Here is a 26,139-nt window from a genome sequence, read left to right on the forward strand (position 1 = left end):
GTGTTCTAAGAAGGACGTCCACACAGCTGGTGTGGAAGTCACCTGATTAAAATGATTCATTAACAGTACAGTGGCCAGTAATTACATTTGACACTTTGTTTTGTTAGAAAATACGTTTTCATCTAGGGTTAAATAATTTTGCCTACTGTCCAAAAAAATAGATTTTGCATATTATCATCAAGTGAGAATTTGTCTAGCCATAATTGAAGGAGAAAAAGTTACTTGAATGTCCTTCTAGCATAGATCTTTATTTTATTTTATTTTTTATTTTTTTTATTTTTTGGTACGCAGGCCTCTCACTGTGTGGCCTTTCCCGTTTTGGAGCACAGGCTCCGGACGCGCAGGCTCAGCGGCCATTGCTCACGGTCCCAGCTGCTCCGTGGCATGTGGGATCTTCCCGGACCGGGGCACGAACCCGTGTCCCCTGCATCTACAGGCGGACTCTCAACCACTGCGCCACCAGGGAAGCCCTAGATCTTTATTTTTAAAATGAAATTTTACACATCCTAGGCTAGGCTTAGCATGTGATCCAAAATATTCCTACCTTTTTTTCCTTCTAGATCTCTGTCAGGATACGTTCCTGCTGTGCTGAAGCTATGCTCTGTTGATTATAAGTCTTTTATGGGAAAATTACATTCACTTAAATGAAATTCAAAGTATAGAAAATACTTATTAAACAGAGCCACTCTAATAAATATTACTAATCATATAAACTGTTGTAAAAACAAAGAAAAAGGTAAATAGGAAAAGACTAATCAGCCATTTTGGGGGCTTTAATTTTTATTTTCCAAGCTAGTTATATCCTTGAAGTTTCTGTGTCAGGTAGCTTTATCTATAATTTTATTCATACATCTGAGATTGAAAGATGTGTACCAATTATTTAATTCCTGTCTGTGGTGCATTATGAATTGTGGCTTAAGAGGAGGAATTTTGTTTAGTGGTAAATCATTCCCCAAAACATTAATGATTCACTTATCATCAAAGATGATAATACCACCAAAGAAAATATACCACAAGAATCACTCCCAAACATTACCCCTAAATAGTGGGAAAACTAAAATGAGATATCTTACGTTAAAAATTGACTCAAAAAGGAAATAGTCAGCAAAAGGGTTTTTTTTTCCTCATTTATATGTGGATGAAGGTACGGATTTTAGTAAACTAGTAGTCAAAGGTGATTTGTTTCTGAAATGTATTTTTTGTATATTGAGTGTTCTCCAAATTCTTAGGTTTCTTAAATTTAGTGTTCTTTATATAAAAGTATATATTTGAATCTCAGTGATTGTTTATCCTAGTGATCTAATGTGGCTGTTCCCAGCCTACATGCTACAGTCACCAGAGGAACCAGAATTCTTAAAAGAGATTCTCAAATCCATATTCACACAGAACATTGCCTAAACAGTAAATAAACAATATGGCTGTTGCTGTACCACTCTCTTATACTATATTTTTAAAAACCTTGTTTTTTGCTGCTAACCAATGTTATACATGCTTATATAAATTTAAAGCAGTACAGAAAAATATGCTATAGAAAAGTAGAATTATCTGTAGTTCTACTACTATGCCAGTCTCTATTAAGAGTTGTAGGGACTTCCGTGGTTGTGCAGTGGTTAAGAATCCGCCTGCCAATGCAGGGGACACGGGTTCGAGCCCTGGTCCGGGAAGATCCCACATGCCACGGAGCAACTAAGCCCATGCGTCACAACTACTGAGCCTACGCTCTAGAGCCCGCGAGCCACAACTACCGAAGCCTGCCCGCCTAGAGCCTGTGCTCCGCAGCAAGAGAAGCCACCGCAATGAGAAGCCTACACACTGCAACGAAGAGTAGCCCTGGGTCACCGCAACTAGAGAAAGCCTGTGCACAGCAATGAAGACCCAACGCAGCCAAAAATAAATAAATTAATAAATGAATTAAAAAAAAAAGAGTTGTAGATCCAACAATAATACTGATTCATAATAGTCCGAATTTAAATAGTGCTGAATATGTGTCAGACACCGTTGTATGTGCTCTTAAATATATTGAGTAATTCAGCCATAAGAAAGAATGAAATAATGCAATTTGCAGCACCATGGATGGCCCTAGAGATTATCATACTAAGTGAAGTAAGTCAGAAAGAGAAAGACGAATACCATATATCATGTATATGTGGAATCTAAAATACGTCACAAATGAACTTTTTTACAAAACAGAAATAGACTCACAGACATAGAGAACAAACATATGGTTACCAAAGGGGAAAGGGGGTGGGGGAGGGATGAATTAGGAGTTTGGGATTAGCAGATGCAAACTACTATATGTAAAATAAACAGCAAGGTCCTACTGTATAGCACAGGGAACCATATTCAATATCCTGTAATAAACCTTAATGGAAAAGAAAAAAATATTTTGATAACTGTTACAATAAAAATTGGATTCCTTTAAAATATATCTCTATCTATATGTATGTATGTATGTATTGACTAATTTAATCTGTAAGAACCCTATAAGGTAGGACTTTTGTTATCACTCCTTAACAGATGACAAAGTGGGCCCAGAAAGGTTAAATAAGACTGATATATGTTTGCTCCCAGTTTTTCCTATGGATAGACTATCATTTAATATTATTGCTATTGTATTATTTACAAAAATAGGAACATACCATACTGATAACTGTTTTACCACTGTCGGGTCCAAAACAGACTCCCCTGAACTGCCAAACTGCTCTTCATTCCACTATGAAAATATAAACAGCACCACCATACAATTTTTCTGCAAGTCCAGTGGGTACTATCTACTTAAAGAGCGAAAAAGGCCATTTCTCACTGTCTTCACTGCTTTAAGCTAAATCCAAGCTCTGTCATCTCCTGCCTGGATAATTGCTGGAGCTCACGTGGCTGGTCTCCCCACTTCCAACATCACCCACTCCTGTAGTCCATTCTCCAGGCAACAGCCAAAGTCAGATTTTTAAATGTCATGCAGATCATATTACCCTTCTGCTTCAAACATCTCAATATTCACATCACTCGTGATGTCACTTAAACTGGCATCCTGAGTCATCACCACAGCCCTCGAGACCCATGTAGTCTCTCTCTGTCCTCTTGGCCCACACATCCTACCTCCTCCCATCTCTCCTGCCTCCTTTCGGCTACTACTCATTTGCCCTCGTTTCCATCTCTGGAACGTGTCATGTTCATTCCTTCCTCAGGGATTTTGCACTTGCTCTTCCCTTTGTTGGCATCTTCGCATGGCTGGCTACTTTGTCCTTTCAGTCTCGCCAGAGATGCCTTCCCAGGCTACCTTTCTAAAGAATCCTAACCACCCACTGCCCCAGCCAATCTCGATCTCTGTCATTTTCTTCAAAGCACTTACCACTGTCTGAATTTATTTCCTTACTTCTGTATTGTTGTTCTCTTCTACTGTAGTAGAAACTCCATGAGAATAGGGACTTTTTCTTACTCATCTGAGTGCCTAGAAAAGCGGGGGGGGGGGGGGGGGCATAGCAGGCTTCCAATGAATAGCTTAATTAATGAAGGATTTAAAACACACCAGCATGTTCAGATAGAAGGATGTTTCCTGAAGTATTGTTTGCATAGGCCTCCAAACTCTCACTCTGCTCTAGATCACTGAATGAAGGATTGAATTGATTGCATGTGGAAAGATTCAACTTTTCAGCAGCTGGTGATGATGGTAGAAGCATCTCTGATTAAGTGAAAGTACAAAAGACAGGTTTGCTTCATTGATGTTGAGTGAGCTTGAGAAATGGGACAAACTCCTTGTCATGTGAAGAATTTCTGGTCACTGAATAGTGGTGGATCAATCACTATGGTGGTGTTATGTAATTGTTATAAAGATGGGGAAGTAACATAGTAATTCCTGGAACAACATGGTACATTATAGATTCTCAGCCGAATTTTCCAGTTCAGTCAGTAGAAATCCCTTTTTCTCACACAGCTTCTTATTGCTTCTCCCTAAGCCTCCAACCGTTGCGTGGAAAAAGATTGCCCAGTAAGTGTTTTTGATGATTGGTTAGGATGTCCCCTCCCAATTGTCACCCAAATCAGCATGAACCTTTGATTAATCTCTTTAGCTCTTCACTGAGTCATTAGAACTATTCTACTTGGTACTGAAAATAGTTGCACCTTCCTTGTTTCCCGAAGAGAGACACTTGTCTTTACAAGTGGAAATACAATGCTCACTCATTTCTGCTTTATATAGTACTTTAACATTTGTCTAAAACCCTGTGAACTACCTTTGTGGATAATAAAATTCTGTGCATGTTATTTCTTTGATTACCAAGACTAAAAATGACCAGTTTGGGTAGTTTTTCCCAACTCGTCGCTGTTAAAATGGTTTTTAGTGGGTAGAATACCATTTGAATGCATACATTTATGCAGAATTTTTAAGCAAAATCAGCAAAGACACAATCATATAGATGAAAGAAAGATTTTAAGTGCCATAGGATTAGCTGTTCTAGAAAGAATAAGTTTTTACATGTAGATGTTTTTTATGCTTGATCTAGATCAGACAATGGCTATTTACTGTGTGTAAGGTGCTGTCTTTAATTTGAGCTTGAAATCCACTTCAAATAAAGCTTGATCATGACAGGGTGTTCCATTTATCTTTTGTGCCCATATTTATCTTAAAGGGATATCTTGAAAAGGATCTTAGAGATGATCTGTTCAACGTTCTTGTGGTGAGAATTACGGCCCAAAGAGGAGAGGTGATTTTGTTAAGGTTTTATCAGTTAGTGGCTGAGCTAGAACCGGAACCAGGCTTCCTTACTGAGCTCCTGTGCCTGCCTTTACCCCTGCGTGTTTGGGACTCACATCCCATGAAGATGCTTAGATGTTATAAGATGTTAATGGGTTCTACATACTATAAAGGTGAATTCTTACATCCAAAAATCACTCAATAAGCTTTGTGTTTTGATATAACCCAGAATCTAACAAGTGAGTTCAAGGTCTGCTCCCTTCTCCTCCTTTTCCTCTCCTCCCTCTCCCTGCTTATAAAATGTAATAATGTATTTCTTGAAACCAGACATATACCCTTCCAACCATGTCCCATCTTTCAGTTTCAGAGGTAATCACATGAAAGGGTGTCAGTGGAGACTGGAGTTTTCCTGACCCGTCCACACTTTGTGGCCTGTCTTCTTTGTTACTAATGCAGACGCCTGTGGGATAGCTCGCTGAGCTTTTGAGGATAGTCTGTCTCCCCGGATGTTTTTTCCCCTCTGTGCAAAGCTAAATGAACCATATAGGAATTGAACCTATAACCTTGGCCTCATTCATTTATCTTCTTTAAAATTGCCTTTTGGAAATTTATGTTCTGCTGTGATGAGATTAAGGTTGTGATTTCATTCATTCAATAAATAGTCCCAGCTCCACACTAATGGCAGCAGAGAGTACAGAGAGGCAGAGGACAAGGTCTTTGCCCTCAAAGGATTAGGATAAGGACACAAATCACGAATGTCGGGGCAGAAGTGATGACCGCTGGGGGAGGGGGGGTGAGCAAATCAGGAATTCACGAAAGCGAATCAGGAGAAGGGAGAGAGGTGCATCCTGCCGGGAGAACATTAGGGGCCCTTGAAGGATGGACAGTTTTCCCAGGAGTCGGAGCGGGGGTAGGTGTACAGATGGTGGTACCCACAGCACCTCAACAGGGTTGTTGCAGTGGGGCGAGCACAAGCATGAGGGGACCTGCGGGGGCAGGCATGAAGGAAGAGGGACAGGAACGTTATCATTTATGGTGGTGTTGTGTAGGGATGATGGAAGATTCTGAACTGGGCAGTACTAGAATCAGAACTGTATAACAGGAAACGTCATTTGTCAGCCACTGTAGAATGAACTGGAGGGTTGGGGAAGAAGCCTGAGGAAGTGACAAGGGTCTGAACCTGGGTTCCCAACAGGGTGAAGAGAAGTGATGGGAGACAGGCCTGGAGAAGCAGAACTTGGTAACTGACTAGACGTGTTAATGAAGGTTTGAACCTGGGTGCCTAGCAGATGGCAGTACCCTTCCAGAGGCCAGTAGACCACAGAGGCTGGGAAGTTATGTAAAGGAAGTGAACACATGAAATTGGAACACTGGGGAGAGGTTGGAGCTGGATATAAAGATTCGCGAAGTCATTCACCAGGAGAGCTGTTTGAGCTGGGAGAGTGGATAAGGTCATTAAGGGATAAAGTGTAGAAATGAGAAAAAAAGATGGCCAAAGGTAGAACGCCAAAGAAAATCTACATTGGTGATATAGACAATGAGAAAGAGCCTGAGAAATAGAGACTGAGCTCAGTACACTGTTACAGAAACCGAAGAAGCAGAGGGCTGCCGAGAGACACGTAGAGGCAAGTGTGCTCCCTTGTCATTGAGAGATGTTAGTGAACAAGAAGGAAAAATAATCCCCCTTTGCTTTAATTTTGTCATTGAGCCAAATTACTGTTTTAATTGGGATTTCACAATGCATCTTTTCGATGCTATGCTTTGACTTCTCTGCATTCGGTTCCACTACATACTTTTCACTCTCAAGACAGTTAAAAACCAATCACATTCTTATATGTAAGGAATGCAGTAGGAGTTCAAAACTGATGAAAAGGCCAGTCATCTGTGATCACTCATTTATCCCAAGTGTTAATTGGGAGGCTAATAGGTACCAGGGACTATGCCATGCCCTGGGGACATAGTGGCAAATAACACAAAAGCAAATCCAGGCCCCTGTTGAGTTTACCTTCTTGTGTGGATGAAGCAAACAATAAACAGACTAAAGAAGGAAAATACACAGCATGTTAGCTGGTGACATGCGCTAGGGAGGAAAATAAAGCAGAAGGGGAAGGGGGTTTGGAAGAAGGGGTGTCTTCAGTAGAGGGGGCAGAAAAGGCCTGACTGAGAAAGTGACATTTGGATGACACCCTGAAGGGAGGTGGGGGTGTGGGGTTGTATAGATACCTTGGTGAACAGGGGGCAGCACGTGCAAAGGCCCCGAAGTGGGGGCACGCCTGGTGTGTTTGAGGTCTGGCAAGGATGCCAGTGTTGCTGAAAGGCAGCAAACAAGAGAGAAAGGTTCGTAAGGTCTCAGGGGCCACATTGGGGCCCTGTGGTCATAGGATGACTTTGGCTTTTCCTCTGAGCCTTTGGATGGTTTTGAGCAAAGGAGTGAATAAGGACCGTTCTGGCTACAGGGGAAGGAAGGAGGCAAGGAGAAACAGGAAGATGAGCGAACAGACTTCCACACATCCTGGGAAGAGGTGTTGATGGCTTGGACTAGAGTGGTCCCAGAGGAGGTGTGGGAAGTGATCAGAATCTGGATGTTTTTTGAGGGTAAAGTAAATAGAATTGAACAGATTGAGAAGGAAACTAGGGAGAAGGAAGAGTCAGGGATGAGTCCAAGTTGCTGTATCGGTCGGCTAGGGCTGCATAACAAAGTACCACAAATGGGTGGCTTCGGAAACAGAAATATATTGTTTCATGGTTCTGTAGGCTTGGCCAAGTTTAACGTGTCAGCTGAGTTAGTTCCTTCTGAAGGCTGTGAGGGAGAATCTGTTCCATCCCTCTCTCCTAGCTTCTGGTGGTTTCTTGGCCGTCTTTGGCGTTCCTTGACTTGTACGAGTATCACTCTCTTCATCTTCACACAGCATTCTCTCTGTGTGTGTCTGTGTCCTAATTTCCTCTTTTTACTAAGAACCCCAATCATATTGGATTAGGGATGACCCTTCTCCAAAATGACCTCATCTTAACTAATCATATCTGCTATGACCATATTTCCAAATAAGATTACACTCTGATGGAAAACTAAAAATGAAATTACCGTATGATCCAGCAATCCTACTCCTGGGCACATATCCGGGCAAAACTATAATTCAAAAAGATAGATGCACCCCCTATGTTCGTAGCAGTACTATTCACAATAGCCAAAACATGGAAACAACCAAAATGTCCATTGACAGATGAATGGATGAAGAAGATGCGGTACATATCCACAATGGAACACCACTCAGCCATTAAAAAGAATGAATTCATGCCAGTTGCAGCAACATGGATGCAACTAGAGATTATCATACTAAGTGAAGTAAGTCAGAAAGAGAAAGACAAATACCACATGATATCACTTATACGTGGCATTTATAATATGACACAAATGAACCTATCTATGAAGCAGAAACAGACTCGCAGACACAGAGAACAAACTCGTGGTTGCCAAGGGGGAGGGGGAGGTGGGGAGGGATGGACTGGGAGTCTGGGGTTAGTAGATGCAAACTATTATATATGGAATGGTCGGACAACAGGGTCCTACTGAATAGCACAGGGAGCTGTATTCAATATCCTGGGATAAACCATAATGGAAAAGAATATAAAAAAGAATGTGTGTGTGCATATATAGATATAGACATAGATAAAAAACTGAGTCACTTTGCTGTACAACAGAAATGAACACAACATTGTAAATCAGCTGTACTTCGGTTTAAAAAAAAAAGGTCACCCTCTGTCTTAGGGGCTAGGACTTCAACATTGGAATTGGAAGTAGGGAGAAGGACATGATTCAGCCCATAGCAGTTGCCATTGACTGAGCCAAGGAAAGTGTATTTGGATAGAAGAGGAGAGTTCCAAAGACCAAAGTTAAGAGACTCTTCAGTTTGAGGACCAAGACCAAGGCTCACAAAAATGTTAAATACAAATCCCATGTATGCTTGCAGTTGTAAAAAAGCACTTACATGTTAATGATGGTTTTTAAGTTGTATTCTAATTGTTTATGCAATCATGGTATTTTCCTGTGAAGCGTAAGAGAGAGTATGGGTTGAGTTCTACTGGCCAATATGCCGAAGAAGTTACTGGGGCTGAAATGGAGTGTTTTGAATGCCATAAAGAAGTCAAAGGACGCTAATAAAAATAATAAAGAGCACTTTTCTCAGAAGGAGAAACAACTTTGGAGAACATTGTTTCAGCCTTTGATTTAAGAAGTCATTTTTCTAGAAAGTCAGTCATGCTGCAGTGCTCTGAGCAGCTGCATAGTTTGTTCCTTCATCTGTTTTTGGTGAGAGTGTAGTTAAAACGTATAAAATCAATTTTAAAAAAATCACGAAGGCAATAGTATCACATTTAGCTAATTTGAAAAACAGAAATCATCACCATGCTAGCCATTTCATATGTTTTCTTTGAGTTTTTATGTTCCTGCTGTTTTACATGGAGACATAAAGCTAGGACAACAAGGTGATGGTGCTGACATACAAAAAATCTACCCAATGTTTTCTGAACACGTTCAGCTCGAATTTCTCTCACATTCCAGCTCGCGTTGCACATTCTGTTTGCTCTGCCCCTGTCTTTGTCTGGCTACCATCTAGTCGTGCTTCAGAACTCAGCTCAGCTGTCGCCTTTGGGGAAGGCTGCTGACTGGTATATTCCTAGCTTTCCCAGTATGGAAGGCTGAGCCTACCATGTGCTGCCATATTACCCTGCACCTAAGCTCATACCATAATGCTGCATGTCTCCACCAACTTTGAGGACAGGGACTGAGCAGTCTATATTTATTTCCTCAGTACCTTGCACAGGACCTGTGGGTAGATATTCAATAAGTGCATGTGGGCTAGGAATGAAAAAAAAAATCGAATTCTTTGCCTGCTTGGCACACATCGGTCACTGAACTATGAGACCTTATTAGAATTTAAAACAATTTTGTTCAGATTGTGCCATAAACCGGCACGGGAATATGTAATATAGCTTGACAAGAGTCTCCTTTAAAAGTATTCGTGTAGGGCTTCCCTGGTGGCGTAGTGGTTGAGAGTCCGCCTGCCGATGCAGGGGACGTAGGTTCGTGCCCCGGTCCGGGAAGATCCCACATGCCGCGGAGCGGCTGGGCCCGTGAGCCATGGCCGCTGAGCCTGCGCGTCCGGAGCCTGTGCTCCGCAACGGGAGAGGCCCGCATACCGCAAAAAAAAAAAAAAAAAAAAAAAAGGATTCATGTAGATTGTTGCTTAAAAGGTTAAATTTGTCCCTAAAAACTGCACCCTTCAGTTTCTTACCATGAAAGGTACCTGAGATAGTTACCATATATGGCTTGTTTTTAGTATTGACTGTGCCCCTTTAAATTAGTAAGCGAAATGAAGCAATTTGAACATACCTAGGTAAGGTAACATGGGAGAATATGCAGGAGCTTGGAGGAGTAAAATTCCTGGCAAAAGAGACAAGAATTATTTGAATTTTAATTTGTGGATTGTTTTGGAGAGGGGAGAGTTTTTTATCTGGCATAAATTGAGATATAATCTGAGTCCCAGTGAAGAGAGTTGAGAAGTATTGTAATAGCCCTTTGATGCCAAAAATAGTTCTGTGATGACTCAGCTCAAGATTTCTCTCCTCTCTGTTCACCTAGAATGCAAATAATATTTTTTGGTAAACGTTCTCAAAAACAGGAAAAGGAAGAGAAAAGTTTATATGGGATTATTTATGACTTCTTAGTACTGAGAAGAGGCTTTGCTGTAGAGAATTCTTGATACATTACTTCCCTCATAGGATTTTGCCTTCATTTCCTAAGTCACTAGGGATGGGACCATATTGAATTCATTGATGGAACCAAGATGATTGACAGATATTGAGCTAAGCTGTACAGCATGTCGAATGTGCCACTACACTGTAGTTATTTAAATCTTGATTTCTTTCCCCAGCTCTACTTTACGAAGTGTTTCCACTGGATCCTCAAGACCTTCCAAAATATGTTTGGTGTGTGGGGATGAGGCTTCAGGATGTCACTATGGTGTAGTGACCTGTGGCAGCTGCAAAGTGTTCTTCAAAAGAGCAGTGGAAGGTAAATGTTCATGTGGGTGTTCCTTTTACACATTTTCTTTCCTGGTGTGCAGTTTACTTGCAAGGTTAACTCGATAACACTATTGGGAAATAATTCAAAAATGTCCTTAGTTTTGGATGTAATCTGTCCTTAGTTTTGGATGTAATCTGTCCTTAGTTTTGGATGTAACCTGTCAGTGATAAATAGTAATGAAGCCTTGTCTAAAAACCACTTGGAGATTCTCCACCGAGCAATATTTAATGGCCAAAATTCTAAACTGTGGATTAAGAGCAACCAGTCAGAAATACTGGTTGTTTTGGTTGTTGGTTTGTCTCAGTTTTGTTTTTTTCACTTAGACTTATCAAAATCATTCTGTGTCACCATAAATTTAATTTGCATGATCAGAAAGACCATTTTTTTACAGCACGTCTGCCTGGTCTGTTTCTATATAAATATATGTGTTGGTGGCAAGTTAAAACATTGACATCAGGATCGTGTGTGTAATTTAAGTTGTGTTCCTTACAAAATAATGTCATTTAACAGCTGCTTGAGCGTCCAGGTCCCCATTTGAGTCCTACCTTCGTTCCTACTGAAAGTTTCCAAACCAGTACATTAAATGAAAAATTGGACTGAGATTCTTTAAGTTATGTAGTCTAGCTTTTGCTTCTGTCCAAGTAATTGTACTTACTAAGGAGAAATGGTCTTTTCGTTTGTTTCTGCCTTTCTCCAGCTTCACTTCCAAGCAATTAATTAACATCAGGCTTAGGCCTGATGGTTTTATTAGTGTTGACTACTACGACTGGTCAAAGTGTAGAATTTTTTGCTATCAGGAGAAGTGTTGTGTAATTGACACTTATTCTTACTAAGGAGTTCAGCATTAAGATTCCTGCAGGTGTATTTCTCAGGACATTTTTCTGAGAGGTGAATTGGTGTTTCAGAGACTTAAGCATAAATGACTTGAATGTTTGTTTTGCTGAGGACCACAAGGAAATGTCCTTAGTTCTGGGATAAAAAAAGCTGACCAAGTAGTTATTTCTATGCTTCTGAGGTTGATTCTGCATTATTTAATTGATAGTACATGATTTTACATTATTTATACTATTAATTATTTAGTAGTCCCCAAACCCAGCATTGAATTGGTAATAGGAGTTCCATATTTCTTTCTCGGGGTATGAGCTCTTGGTTACAGGTGACAGAAGATTCAACACAAACTGGCTTCAGCACCAATGGAAATTCATTGGCCCACATAACTGGAAAGTCCTCATGTGGGCATGGCTTTGGGCAAGCCATGATCTTAAGCCAGGTCATTCGCATTCAATCTCATTCTCTCCATCGCTTGACTTTGTTCTGGCTCTGTTCTCATGTGGCTTCTCTCGTGAGAAGAAGAGAGGTTTTCTGTTCCCAGGGGTTGTTATAAAAGCCCCCAATTGAATCTCCATGGACTGAACTTGACTCACGTTGGCCCCCTCCAGCCCAATCACCGCGCCTGGGGGGAGCAGTGATCTGATAGGGTGGTCCTGGCTGGAGTCGGCCAACCTGAACAACCTAGACCCACTGTGGGAATGAGCATTTCCCGGAGAAAAAGGTGGGCCCTGTTACCAGAAGGCTGATTTCCAGAAAATGGGGGAAACAAGTATGTATAGTACTGAAATCAATTTAATTTTTTAAGATTGTCTTCCCCGCCACCCTCTTCTTTCTTTCCTTAACTCTGTGATGGACTCAGTAGAAGATAAGTAGGTAAGATATACCTCTGGCATCTTCTAATGCCGCTTTATACCTTCCAACATAAGGGCTCCCCTCCTAGGCTCACTAATTGGTGAACAAAGGTGATAAGTAAAAATAAAGCAGTGAGCGAAGGACATTTAGAGAGGGTGCCTCTGTGTTGCCCTACCTGTGGGTCAGCATTCACATCAGAACCCATGTATGGCTCTTTATAAAATCTGCCCTTCTCTGCAAAAAACGGTTTTCTAGATGTTTTTGTTGTTTTTAAGTAGTTTCTCTGGAAGTAGCTAAGGAAAGAATTGTTTTTGCAACTGAGGTACATATAAACATGGAAAAACCTAAATGTCTGTACGTCTTTTTCTCTCATTGAAAAGCTGATCAGTAATGGATAATGAACCTTGACAAGTGCCTTTTAAGACTTTTATTAATATAGCTTATTGCCTATTTATTTGGGAATTAGAATTTTAGCACCTACCTGTGTGAAACAAGGCTATAAATTTTAAATATAAACTTCATGAGAGTAATGACTTGTTTTTGTTTTGTAATTTGTATTTGCTTACTGTTTTATCATGTGTGTATGTGTGAAAGAAATAGGACTATCTCTGTATCAGAACTTTTTGATTTAGTAAGAAATTATTTTTAAAATATTTTATGTAATTAGAGGCACTAATTTCACAAAATTATGGTATATGGATGTTATTTTTATTCCCCTTTTACAGATGAAGAAATTTGGGATCAGACCCAATTAATCTATTTGGAATCATAAGGCCAAACTTAGACCCATATTAAAGTCTTATGACTCCAAACCTAGACCCAACCTAAGGCCTCATAGATCTAAATCTCATAATCTCTTCTTTCCATTTTCCATAATTCTTAAGTTCATGAAAATCCTGCTCTATATGTCATTGTTTATGCCTGCTCGGTAATAATGAGGGCAGTGATGTAAACATTGAGAAGACAGTGTGGTACCCTTAGTGTGTGTCTCTGCGTGTGTGTCACTGTGTGTGTACATACACACACATATACAAACATGTATGTGTGTTTTTATATTTGAATATTTACTACGGTGGTTTTCCGGTTTTAACCTTAAGCTCCTCCTCGGATTACGTATACAGAGGCTTCTAAGCAGCTGCAGGTAGGGGAGTCCTTTAAAATCGAAAGGAACTAACAACATCAGGGCGAACTGGAAATGACCACTAGAGAGAGGACAGAGGGAAAATCACAGCAGTCTGAGCTTCAAGCTTGTTGGCTTCAGGCTTTTATGCCCTAGAGCACCCCACTGCAATGCTTGGTCTGATAGTGTAGTGGTGACTACATAGGGAGACTGCACATCATTTGTTTTAAGTGTATATTATGTTCTCTGTGTCCCGTCTAATGGGGTGTAGATATGTGCTTATTTCTTCTTCTTAAACATTTAATATAAAAACACTTAGGTGTCTCATCCAGAATACCTTTTTTGTCAATAATGTTGGTTTAGAGCCGTATTACTGTACCTTACAATGGAAGCTTATCGTTTTATTTTTAAATTTGAATTGCTTATTTGCCTTGAAGGTTTGTCAGGACCTTTCTGTCTTAAGAAAAAGAATAAACCTATATGCACACGCACATGCACACATACACACATATATATTTTAAGTTGGGTTCTCCCTAGTGGTGGAAAGTGGACTGGCTTTAGGGTCAGAAGACTTGGTTTAATTTCCAGCCCTGCCACTCACCTGGTGTAAGATTATGGCAAGTTATTTAACTTACTTGGGTGTCAGTTTCTTTATTTATAAATGGAAATGGTAGTATTGCCTTACCTGTTGCTATGAAAAATTACATGAAAGCAAAATGTCTTTGCAGATTTTATAAATCGTAAAGTGGCATCAAAATATTAGACCTTGGGCTTCCCTGGTGGCGCAGTGGTTGAGAGTCCGCCTGCCGATGCAGTGGACACGGGTTCGTGCCCCGGTCCGGGAAGATCCCACATGCCGTGGAGCGGCTGGGCCCGTGAGCCATGGCCGCTGAGCCTGCGCGTCCAGGGCCTGTGCTCCGCAATTGGAGAGGCCACAGCAGTGAGAGGCCCGTGTACCACAAAAAATATATATATATATTAGACCTTGACTTTAGGAACAACTGCTGAAGTTCTTTGGCCACATCTGTACACAGAGATCATGTAAATGATTCGGTAACGTTGTACTGTTAGGTCTTCATTTTTTCTTCATTTTTCCCGTATTACATTATTTTGCCCATAGAACTGCCCTTTGAGGTTGTAAGATCCTTCTAGACTAGCAGTTCTCAACGTTTCAAAGGATGTCGGCATCAGGGGTGAGGGGATAGAAGGCCTGTTGACATTTCCTTGAGGGACTTTTCCACATTTTCCACCATGGACTGAACCACCAAGATTGATTCCCATAACGAACCTTCATAGCTGACTCTGACACCCACCTTTGGGAGTTGCACAGTAGAGGAAATATTGAGAGATGCCAACTGGACTTTTAGCTCCCCTGTTCGATGTCTTTAGGGCAGGACAGGGTCTTATCTCTAGAACCTAGCAACACCGCAGATATTTAGTAGCCACTAAATAAATGTTTGAATGTACATATCAACGTACCTATGTGGCATAAGAGCATTCCAGGTTAATGACTTGCCCCTCAAACCAGTAAATTAGCAACGAAACTGGCCCAAGAATTTACGCAGGCCTTTTGATGTCTAATCTGCAACTTCTAATTCTAGTCTGAGTTTTTACTTTCTCAGTCTCTTTCCAACTGTAAGTTCCCATTGGTTTCATCTTGTGTGTATTTTACTTTGTGATCCCTCAATGAACAGAGCTGCCTACAGTCAGCAGGCTATTTTATAACCTAATTTCCTTTCTGGCTACTCAGTATACAGCAGTGTCTGGAAGACACAGCCCCCACAAATCACTGAAGAGGTACAGGGCTGTGAAAGAAGAAGAGAGTTCACTATAATGTAAAGTCAGCTGGATTTATATTTTTGTAAGCAGACCCGTTAGGCTAAAGAGTCCATATCTTGGTATGGCCAGCCAAATCATATGATGTCTATTTCGACACTCAGACATTTCCCTTAAGTAAGAGACGTATAACTCTATTTCCTGAAATGAAACGGCTTTAAAAGGTCTAACTGTAGATTAATCTCAGCAGTCCTCAAATATGCAGCATTTAAGGTACCCACACCTGGATACATGCACCTCATTCCTTTCACGTGTTCTTCGCAGCATATAGGTGAGAAATCCTGCAGTTCATAGACTGATTATCCTGTGGGGGAACATGTTTTTAAGGACATGTAATGGTTGACTAATAGTTAATTTTCTTCGCTTTTCTAAACTGAATGAGTAAACCGAACAGGTCCAGAGGAAAGTGTGTCTCACCATGTCATGGGCTCACGTTATCCCCATCAATACTGTGTGTGCTCTTAAGCAAGAGGGCCCAACAGGCGAGAGTGTGAGTAAGTGTGAGGTCTGGGGGGCTGGATGATGGACCGTGCAATTATGCCGCAAAACAGAGCATTTAAATTGAATGGACACAAGCTAGATCAGGATGGTCTTACATAGTAATTGAAATACAGCCATCCCCTTGTAATTGGCAATATGAAATTAAGGAAATGATAAAACAAGGAAATAACACCTGCTTATTAGATGTCTTCAGATCACGATGTGTGTGATGCAGCCCTCTGTGTCTCTGTGTGCCACATACAGGAAGCTTATGTACATCAGAGGGCATCGTCCCTCCTACAAAACTGCTGAGTCAGAGATAGGAAACCAAGGATTCTTCTGGCTTACAGTTTTCTCACGAAACACTTTAAAGATTAAGTCTTTTTTTCCCTTTACCAAAAATTGGGAACGAGGTAACCTGATTCTTTCCAACTACTTCCTATAAGTGCTTAAATAAATACCTACCCAGTAGATCATATCTAGGATTTTTATGAACACTCCTTTCCTCCTTATATAAACCCAAGGCTTTTGTGTTAATTACAAATGTTTGCCCAGATTTTTTTATATATCCCTTCAGTTGGTTGCCATGGGAACATACAGAGCCATGACATTTAGGCCAATCTGGAAGGTCAAGGAAACTTCTTAAAGAATTGACCCCCAAACTGAATCTTGAAAGATTAGGATTGGCAATGCTGAGGGGGAGTAAGGACAGGCTGTCTGCACAGGGCACCAAAAGCTATTTCGTGTTACCTCTATGGACGTGTGAGAGGCAAGGAGATAAAAGTGGAGGCTGATGTGCAGATTGAGTCCAGGTCCTGGACTCTAAGGAGGGGCCTGAATTTATCCTTGGGCAAAACAGAACCTCTGAATGTTTTCATACAGCAGAATGGTAAGCTCAGGTTCGCATTTAATATCTGGCTGTGCGGAGGTAGGCTTATTTAAAGAGAGACAGTTCCGGTGGCTCTTCTAAGTCATTTCGGTGAGAGATGACCAGAGATAGAACTAGACCAGCAGCGTTAGGGATAAAGAGGAGGGGACAGCTAACAAGACTATCTGGGAAGTAACATTGGTGGGTCTGTATTGGAGGTAAGGAAGCAAAGATCTGGGATGTTTCCATAGGCTCGGCTGCTGGTGCCCTTTGCTGAGACTGGGGACGCTGGAGTGGGAGCAGCTTTGGGGGCATGGGGGGGCAAAGGTCATTCATTCACCAAACATATTCAATATCCACTAAATGACAGACACTATTCTTGGCATACCTAGGGACTTCCTGGATGAAGAAAGTGAACAAAATATACAAAGATCCTTGCCGTGGTGGAGATTACATTCTAGTGAGAGGTGGTGGAGAGATTAAACATACTAAATGAGTTATTTGTGTAACATGAAAAGTTGATGGGTGCTCTGGAAAACAAGCACTGCCCGGATAAATGGGGTTGGAATGAAATTCCTTTTAGGACAATGAGTTTGAAATGTCCATAGAACATTCAGACGTGCCTAACAGGAAGTTGGATGTGTGATTCTAAAGCTTGGGGAATAGGGAAAGATCGAAAATAACTATTTTAGAATCATCAGCCATGAAAGTAGATGCATTTGCCCAAGAAATGGGTATTTAGAGAGACAAGGAATAAGCCAAGGTTAGAAGCTTAGAGAGCATAAATATAGGACATTGTGTGTGTGTATATGTGTGTGTGTGTGTGTGTGTGTGTGTGTGTTACACATGTGTGAATAATTTTTCTCTCTCCTCCAAGTTGTACACAGAAAAGTCTTAGTTGCTTGGTCTCTGGTTCTTCCAAGTTTAGATGAACTTCAGACATTATTGCATCTGTGGAACTTTCAATCCCAGTTTTTGCTCTTTATTAATCATTAGTCTTGATTTTCTTTTAATCTTAGCCAGTCCATAGCCCACAACCAAACATGATAGCGAGGAAATTTGATTTGCTAACCCGGGCAGAGATAATGTCACACATGTAGCAGATGCTCTAGACACATTTGTTGATTGATAACTATTTAAATATATGTATGGGGTTCCCCCTTGTTCCTGTCACTGTTTCTCTGAGGTCAAAACTATGTTGAAGTGATTTCTTAGAAAATGATTTGGAGTAGGGACACGTAGGCCAAAAATAAATTAGCGTTATCCAAAGAGAGCTTCTTGCTGCTTAAAATTTTAAACGAAGGTGCACTTCACATAGCAAATTTGGAAAGTATAAATTAGAAGCACAGTAAGTAATTTTCAGGTATTCCCCATGTCTGTGCCTCTGTTTGCAGCCCATGTCGTTCCAGAAAAGAATCCAAAGCAACTCACAGCTTTCCATGAGGTAAAATGAAATTTCTCATAAGTGAAATGAAAAACAGGACAAAGGCAAGACGAGAGCAAGAAAGAGAACATACAGCCAGGAAAGGGGATGGTAGAGAGAAATATGCCCTTTGGCCTTGGCAGACACCGGCCACCTACTTGGCTTTCTAGGCCCCAGCTCACAGACAGTGGTGAGTCACCTGATGTACGACGTTCTTAACAAGTAGATTAGGGAATTGCCTGTTGGGAAGAAAATTTTCATGAGCTGCTTTGGTTGTAATGTGCCTATTCTTTTCATGTGAATTATAACCTGAAATTTAAAAAAGTAACTCTCCCATTGGTATTAGTGGGATTGTTTGGTTTATCTTAAGGAGCAGTGCGAGAAACATGCTTTATTCTGTCAGACACCTTCTCCGAGAATCATCGCTGTTATCTATGGAGCAGTTACTCCATGCCAGGCAGGCACTATGCCAAGTACTCCATGTTTTATCTCATTTTTTCCTCATAACTGCTGTCTTAAAGCTGAAAGTTTTGTGAGTTTTGCAAGGCAATATCTTTAAACCTGAACCCTCTAAGCAATTGTTGTAACAAGGAAAACAGTGACTACTTTTCTTTAACAAGGCTTAATGGTATGATCGTTCCACTCTTAAAATTAATAGCAATAGTGGGCTTCCCTGGTGGCGTGGTGGTTGCGAGTCCGCCTGCCGATGCAGGGGACACGGGTTCGTGCCCTGGTCCGGGAAGATCCCAAATGCCGCGGAGCGGCTGGGCCCGTGAGCCATGGCCGCTGAGCCTGCGCATCCAGAGCCTGTGCTCCGCTACGGGAGAGGCCACAACAGTGAGAGGCCCGCGTACTGCAAAAAAAAAAAAAAAAAAATTAATAGCAATAGCAATAAACATTTGAGTACTTATTTTGTGCACATTAACCTAAGAACTTTATTGTTTTATCATTTTAATCCTCATGATAATCCTATGAAGTAGGTCCGATTATTCAATTATTATCTGTCCTCATGTTAGAAGTCAGTCATCTGAGGCATGTAAGAGTTGAATTAGTCAGTCCAAGGTCACCCAGATCGAAGGAAGTGGCAGGGCGGGGATTTGAACCCAGGAAGTCCAGGCATTCTGACTCTGTATATTCAACACATAAGCTCTACTGCCTCTCACAGAGTTATATCAGATCCCAACTATTTTTACCCCTCAAAAAGTAGGGCAACATCCCTGGCTGGAGAACACTTATGAAGAGCCCATTGTAATTTAACAGTTTTCCCGCTATACTCTAAATAATTAACTCCTAGCCATTCCAAGTTGAAGCTCTCATTTGAATTTCTGTTGCCCTAATGGGAAAGAAATTGGGTAGTCTCTAATTTTTTCTTAAGGAGTGAACTCCCTATTTTTAAAAATTACCATTACCATCCTAAAGTACATCTTTAACATCTTGATATTAATCTAAGGTTTGATGGAAATTTTTTATCTTCCTGTGTTTCATTTCCTATGTGTGATAAAAATTAGACAGAGCCTGTCAGGCTCAGAGAAGCATTGCAAGCAGGACCTTCCTCCTCCAAAGCTGAAAGCCCCAAACTCTTCAGCCCTGATGCCTGGCAGCTCAGAAACAGACCCGAGAGCCAGAGGACGCAGGGCTGCCCTCCCAGAACTTGCGCCCATGATGTCACTAGGATTGTACCGCTTACGTGATTCTGTCCCCTTGAGAATGCTTTGACACCGGAAATGAAAATTGCTAAGTTGATTGCAGTCAGTGCCAAAAACAGAGTCCTGGAAGATACGGAGGACAAGGAGGCGTTTAGGCATTAAGGTGGAGGCGGGTGGTGGAGGGATGGAAAGATGGGGGCTTGAACCTGAGTCTGCTCAGTTGAGCAGGCCCCGTTCGGTGAGGGCCTGATCCATGCCCAGAGGTGGAGGAGGCGACTGAACAAAGACACTGGGGCCAAACAAAGGCCCTCATTTTGCAGTGTGAAATCTCAGCCCTTCTTAAACACAGCAAGTCTTTTTTGAGGAAAAAAATCAACGCAGGGGTATAGACAGCGTTGTCCCTTGGTGTCTGCGCAGTGGCTCATGGCAGGTACCACCTAGCAGAAGAGAAGACGACTGGGATGGGATTGTGGATGATGGAAGGTAGAAAGGGCCTGACTTAGGATGGAATTGGTGCAACTGAACAGAAGGCCTGATTTGAGAAATGAGAAGGAGGAACGGGCAAGACCTGATGGTGGATTAGTTCTGGGGGATGATGGAGATTCTGATGGAGACTTGGGAGGAAACACTTTGAGAATGGAGAGGATGAGAGGAATTTAAAAACTGTTGAGAGGGACTTCCCTGGTGGTCCAGTGGTTGAGAATCCGCCTTCCAAGGCGCAGGGTACGTGGGTTCGATCCCTGGTCGGGGAACTAAGATCCCACATGCTGCGGGGCAACTAAGCTCACGTGCTGCAACTACAGAGGCCACGTGCTCCAGAACCCATGCGCCACAACGAGAGAGAAGTCCATGCACCGCAATGAAAGATCCCGCATGCCACAACTAAGACCTGATGCAGCCAAATAAATAAATATTAAACAAAACAAAACAAAACTTGAGATTGGGTCAGCCAAAGAGATAAAGCAGTCTCTATGAAAAAGCAGAGACTAAATTCTGAAAAAGTTCATTTTTTTTTTAACCTGGATATATTTTCGGGCACATTTTAAAATAAAAGAAGTGTGTAACTAGATATAAGGTAGTTTGGCAGATCGCCTTAGTTTTAGGCGACAGATGTCAGTGGCTGCTTTGGCTGTTTGGTGCAGAACATGGGAAGTTATGAAATGAAATTGAAATCCTGGTGAAAGTGCTGGGCCCAATGAAACAGCCCCGCAGGGCATGGTGGATCGTTGGGGAGACATGTCATCATTACTGCCCATGTTAGAGGTACTAAATGATGTTAGCAGCTCATGACACCGTAGGAAACCACAACATGAAGCTAATTTTTTTTTTTTTTTTTTTTTTTACCAATTTTAACCATTTTTAAGGGTACAGCTCAGTGGCATCAAGTACATTATTCTGCAACTATCACCACCATCCATCTCCAGAATTTTCTCACCTTCCCAAACTCCATACAAAAACTCCCCAATACCACTTCTCCCAGCCTTTGGGAACTATCATTCTACTTTTTTTTTTTTTTTTTTTTTTTTTTTTTGCGGTACGCGGGCCTCTCACTGTTGTGGCCTCTCCCGTTGCGGAGCACAGGCTCCGGACGCACAGGCTCAGCGGCCATGGCTCACGGGCCCAGCCGCTCCGCGGCATGTGGGATCTTCCCGGACCGGGGTACGAACCCATGTCCCCTGCATCGGCAGGCGGACCCTCAACCACTGCGCCACCAGGGAAGCCCTCATTCTACTTTTTATCTCTATAAATTTGACTGTTCTAGGTATCTCATATAAATGGAATCATACAATATTTGTCCTTTTGTGTCCAGCTTATTTCTCTTAGCTTAACGTCTTCAAGATTCAGAAAAATTGTATGGCAAAAAAAAAAAAAGCGCATGTTTCAAGTCTCCAAAATTTTTGCTGTAATATTTTGCTCTTTAAAGACAGACATATCCAATGGAGTGATTTTTTTCTTTTACCCTTATTCCTTGGTATCTTCATTCACTGCCCATCCTGACCTCTTAGATCAGAAAGAGAGAAAGGCTGATGATGATTTCTGTAGAGATAAGCAGGTACCTGTAACGCATACACACATAAGCACACACACACTTTTAGAGCTCTGCTCCACTTCACCCTGTCACCCAGTGATTGGCGTTCTGAGGAGAGGGGAAAACCTTGAACGTCAGCAAGAAGACTCCCAAACCACTTGAAATGATCATGAAAGCATCTGTGCACATGCTCACATTCTCTGTCTCACACTCACACACCTCCCTCCAGTATCAGAGACCAAATCCACCTCTAGATAAGAGCAGGTTGACACCAAGGAATGAAGCTCACCCGTCTCAAGCAATGGAGCTTGTTTCCATCTGCCCTCAGGTTGGCCCTAATTGAAGCTCTTTCATCCATGCCAGCACTTGGAATTTGTTGACTATAACATTACATTTACAAAAGCATCATCTTCCTGTCTGTGCTGTGTTGCTAATTAACAGTGAACTCTTCTACCTCACCAGGCAAAACATCCCTAAGGAGGAGTGACAAATGTATTTTCTCCTTACAGGTATAAGACTAAAGGCTCCATTAAGTCACTGGTCTTTGACAACCTAATGCAGCTTTACAAAAGGACTCTGTTTACTTTTCTAATGGTAAAACCACAAAATAAAGCAAATGAAATAAAACAAAAGATTAAAGAATCAAAATGTAGAGGGGCATCATAACTGTGAACAAGAATTGAAAAGTCACTTGTAGCAAATAAGCTGAGGAATAGATGGGATGAGGTTTTTAGGAAGTTTAATAGAAATTCACACTTACACATAGCACTATAGATGAGCCCAGACTCAGTCAATTATATTTGTTTCAGAGGAATCAAAAGTATATAATTTGGCGGGGGGCGGGGACACAAATACCTCCTCCTCTCTCCTAATCCCTCCTTTTATTTTATTTTCTTCTTCAATTTGGAAGGAAGAACCAAGGCTAGAGTTTGGAGATTCACACCATCCTCTTAGAAGCCATACTGACCACTTAATGTTTTAGTGAAAGGCTCCTTGAATATTATCCAGCAGTTTAAGCACTTACTGTGCGAGTGCTCCAGTAAGAAGCTGTATAATAAAGCACCACCAGCACAGATTCCAGAGTCATCTTTATGTTGAGGTATCGCGTGAGTAGAGAGAGATTTGGCCTTGGGGTCAGACAACCTGGCCTTGGGTCCAGAATGACACTGCCCACTCTGAGACTTCGAGCAAATAATTGAAGTTCTGTTTCCTCTTCTGTAAGAAAATAAATCTTAAAAGTATCTGCCCTACCCATCTCTCAGAGTTAGGAGGATAAAAATTAGTACCTGTATGTTGAAACTGCTTTAGAAATAATAAAGGGTTACTTTACAAACGCCATATTTAAAAATGAATATTCCCCTTCTTAGGAAGTAATTGAGTCAATAATTCATGGTTCTCAATAAAATGTAGAATATTTAAATTCTAGCTACTTTCTGTATGTGCTAAATATTTGCCTTGAAGGAAAAGAAACAGTAAAAATTAAAAGAGTATCTCACTTTAGGCAAGACTTAGAGGTTTGACTTCCTTGTTTAGGAAGGTTTAGGCAGATCCCCATTGTTCATGAGGATTGCACCCAAGGGCCACAGTGGGGAAAGCTTCGTATATATTTAAGATCAGGATTTAAATTTAATCTTCCTGAATACAGAATCATAAAAAGCACAGAGACAGTTTTCATACTCTTTCTACATCTTAAACAATTGGGAGATCACAACTACTTTTCACTTTCTTCTTCTTTTTTTAATTAACTGTACCAGGATTTCTAAAACATGCTGCATTCTGTTGCCCTCCCACTTGTGTTGAATGGCTTAATTGCAAAACCAGTGCAGAATTAGTCTAGGTTGGTTGTTTTTCATCTGGCCTGTACCATAGCATTTTCCCAGTTGAACCAGGCTCAGCAATTTGATATTGCTAGCATTACATAGGTACTAATTGTTCTGTTTTTTACTATTCAATATGAACTGAAGTTGCATTCAGAAAAAGAATAGGAATGAAGAGTATTAGTAGCCATTAATTAGAAATCTTAAGTAAAAACCACTGTTTTTAAAGGAGAATAGTGGAGAAACTGTTATTGAAATGTCATTATTAAATGATAATAGATTTAAAAGGTCCTTCAAGCAACCTTTCCTTTCAATATTTAAAAATAAATGTGCTTCTGACATATCTGATGAAGATTAAGATGTATTTGAAGATCTTTAGTTGCTGTCATTGGTGATACTTAAAATTCAAAATATTTCTGTGACATCTCCCAAATACTGAAATAGCTGACCTACACCTAATTTAACTAGCATTTCACAGAACAGAGCTGTGATCGTGACTAAGGTCAGATGTCAGTGAAACATGAAGCACTAGGTCCAGAACTTGGAGAATCAAGCTAGGATCAGGTGCTAAGAAGGCAATGAAGAGGCAAGGAACCAACAGGGCCAGAGCTGATGTCAGACAAATAGTCATTGAAAATAGAAAGGAAAATGCCGTATGTGGGCCCACAGTGTAGACCCACTGTGTAGAAACCAGGCACATTCCTTCAATTCAGCCAGCATCTGTTGGATACTTACTGTGTACTAGACCCTAAGTGTGTGCTACAGTCCATTCCTATTAACAGAAAGGCATGGGAATCCCAGATACCTTACTTTAATTTATTCTAAGTAGTGCACCTTTTTATAAAATCCTCTACTGTATCTTAAAAATTACCTGTAAAGCAAAAATCATCATATAGAGCCTTAGGAATTAACCTTGTCTTTTTTACTGCAGCAGTGCAAATTGTGCAAAACTCAAGTGGAACTAGGAAAGGTTTCCCGTTTTACAAAGTTTCTCACTGTTGAACTCAATTTACTAGGCAGAAAATTGGTGTTTTCAGGTGCTGATGGCTATTTCCTTTAATAGACTAAGTTGTAATTTATAGTCATGACCCACAGGGAGGGGATAGGAACAAAAAAACGAAATTATTTTAGTAGTGAAAATTAACCTCTATTGAGCCATTAACACATCCTTTGTAAAACAAGCCTGAAAATAAAAGCGATTTTTAAATGACTTAAAAAATCAAGCAAAATTGTCTTTCCTATAGTGAGGAGAGAATGTTAGAAGTATAACATAAAAGCGTGTTTTCATTTATGTCAGAAAACAGAGCAGGCTGTCTCTTTTATCTTTACCATAACTCACCATTACATAAGTACTAATTCTGCTTTCTTTTTTTTGCTCTCCAATATGATCTGAAATTACAACTTTAAAAAGAACAGTAATCTAAAAAGAGTATTCAATAAATGTTAATAAAAATCACTGTTTTTAAAAGAGAATAGATGGGGAAATAATTACATAAGTGTTTTTAGGTCTAAAATTCCTTCAATCAGCTTTCCCTTTAACATTTTGAAATTAACTGTACTCAATGTATCTGACTATGATCTTTTGAAGGTCGTCAGTTGCTAGCTGGATTACAAGAAGAATGTCATTTCAGATACTTGTGACTATGGTGCTTTCAATAACGATTTTTTAAAAATAAACTCTATTAAATATTTTTACAGGTACTGAAATATGTTTAAGATTTAAGTTGAGACATTAGTACACATTTTTCACATGTAGATAGTTATTCCTTTAGTAATTGCACTATGACATCATTCTGCTATACGTTCTATGTGATTTGTTTTGGGAAAAACAGTTGCCAAAAGAAATGTCATTATGCAGTGAGGTGTGTACCTGTGTTGCAGCCATGCTGCCTACCACAGACCAGCTACTTTAAAATAGAAATTGCTGCATCTAGAATCATGGAAAGGGCCCTCCACCTTCTTTCATCTCATCATATGAGGGGATGCCAACCATTTTGTTACCTTTAGGTTTCTAGAACACATTGCAGGTACCCACTCATTGTTATTAAATGACTAATCTAGAAATCAGATGGAAATTAACCCCAGGCAATGACTTGTTTATTTATGTATTTATACTATACAGGTAAATCATAGGATAAATATTCTTCCCACTGTTTAAGATTCTACTAAGATCCTATAATAAAATAATTCTGTTATATTTAAAATGTCGTAATTCCACTTCCTTATACAAAATTTCCAGCAAATACCGTATTTCCAGCTTCAGTCTCATAAAACTTAGTGTTTATTTTTGGTGTTGTTCTTTATTGTGGTAAAACACACATGCTATGAAATGTACATCTTGCCATTTTTAAATGTACAGGTCAGTGGCGTCAAATACATTGACGTGGTTGGGCAGCCATCGCCACCTCTTATCCTTATAATGCTTTTCATCTTGTAAAACTGAAATTCTGTATCCATTAAACAAT

General features: G+C 40.6%; 1 protein-coding gene across 2 annotated transcripts in view; it reads left to right on the top strand.

Annotated features, from left to right (window-relative positions):
- NR3C2 (nuclear receptor subfamily 3 group C member 2) overlaps positions 1–26,139 on the top strand; it is a 367,456-nt gene that overhangs the window by 164,656 nt on the left and 176,661 nt on the right. The window contains exon 3 of one of the 2 annotated variants that reach the window (XM_067736718.1): positions 10,621–10,772. In XM_067736718.1, coding sequence (XP_067592819.1) covers positions 10,621–10,772 — 152 coding nt within the window. The remainder of the gene's footprint in view (positions 1–10,620; positions 10,773–26,139) is intronic. The other variant, XM_067736719.1, reaches the window with a different exon arrangement.

This window comes from Pseudorca crassidens, chromosome 4 (assembly GCF_039906515.1).
Source record: "Pseudorca crassidens isolate mPseCra1 chromosome 4, mPseCra1.hap1, whole genome shotgun sequence".
Taxonomy (NCBI): Eukaryota; Metazoa; Chordata; class Mammalia; order Artiodactyla; family Delphinidae; genus Pseudorca; species Pseudorca crassidens.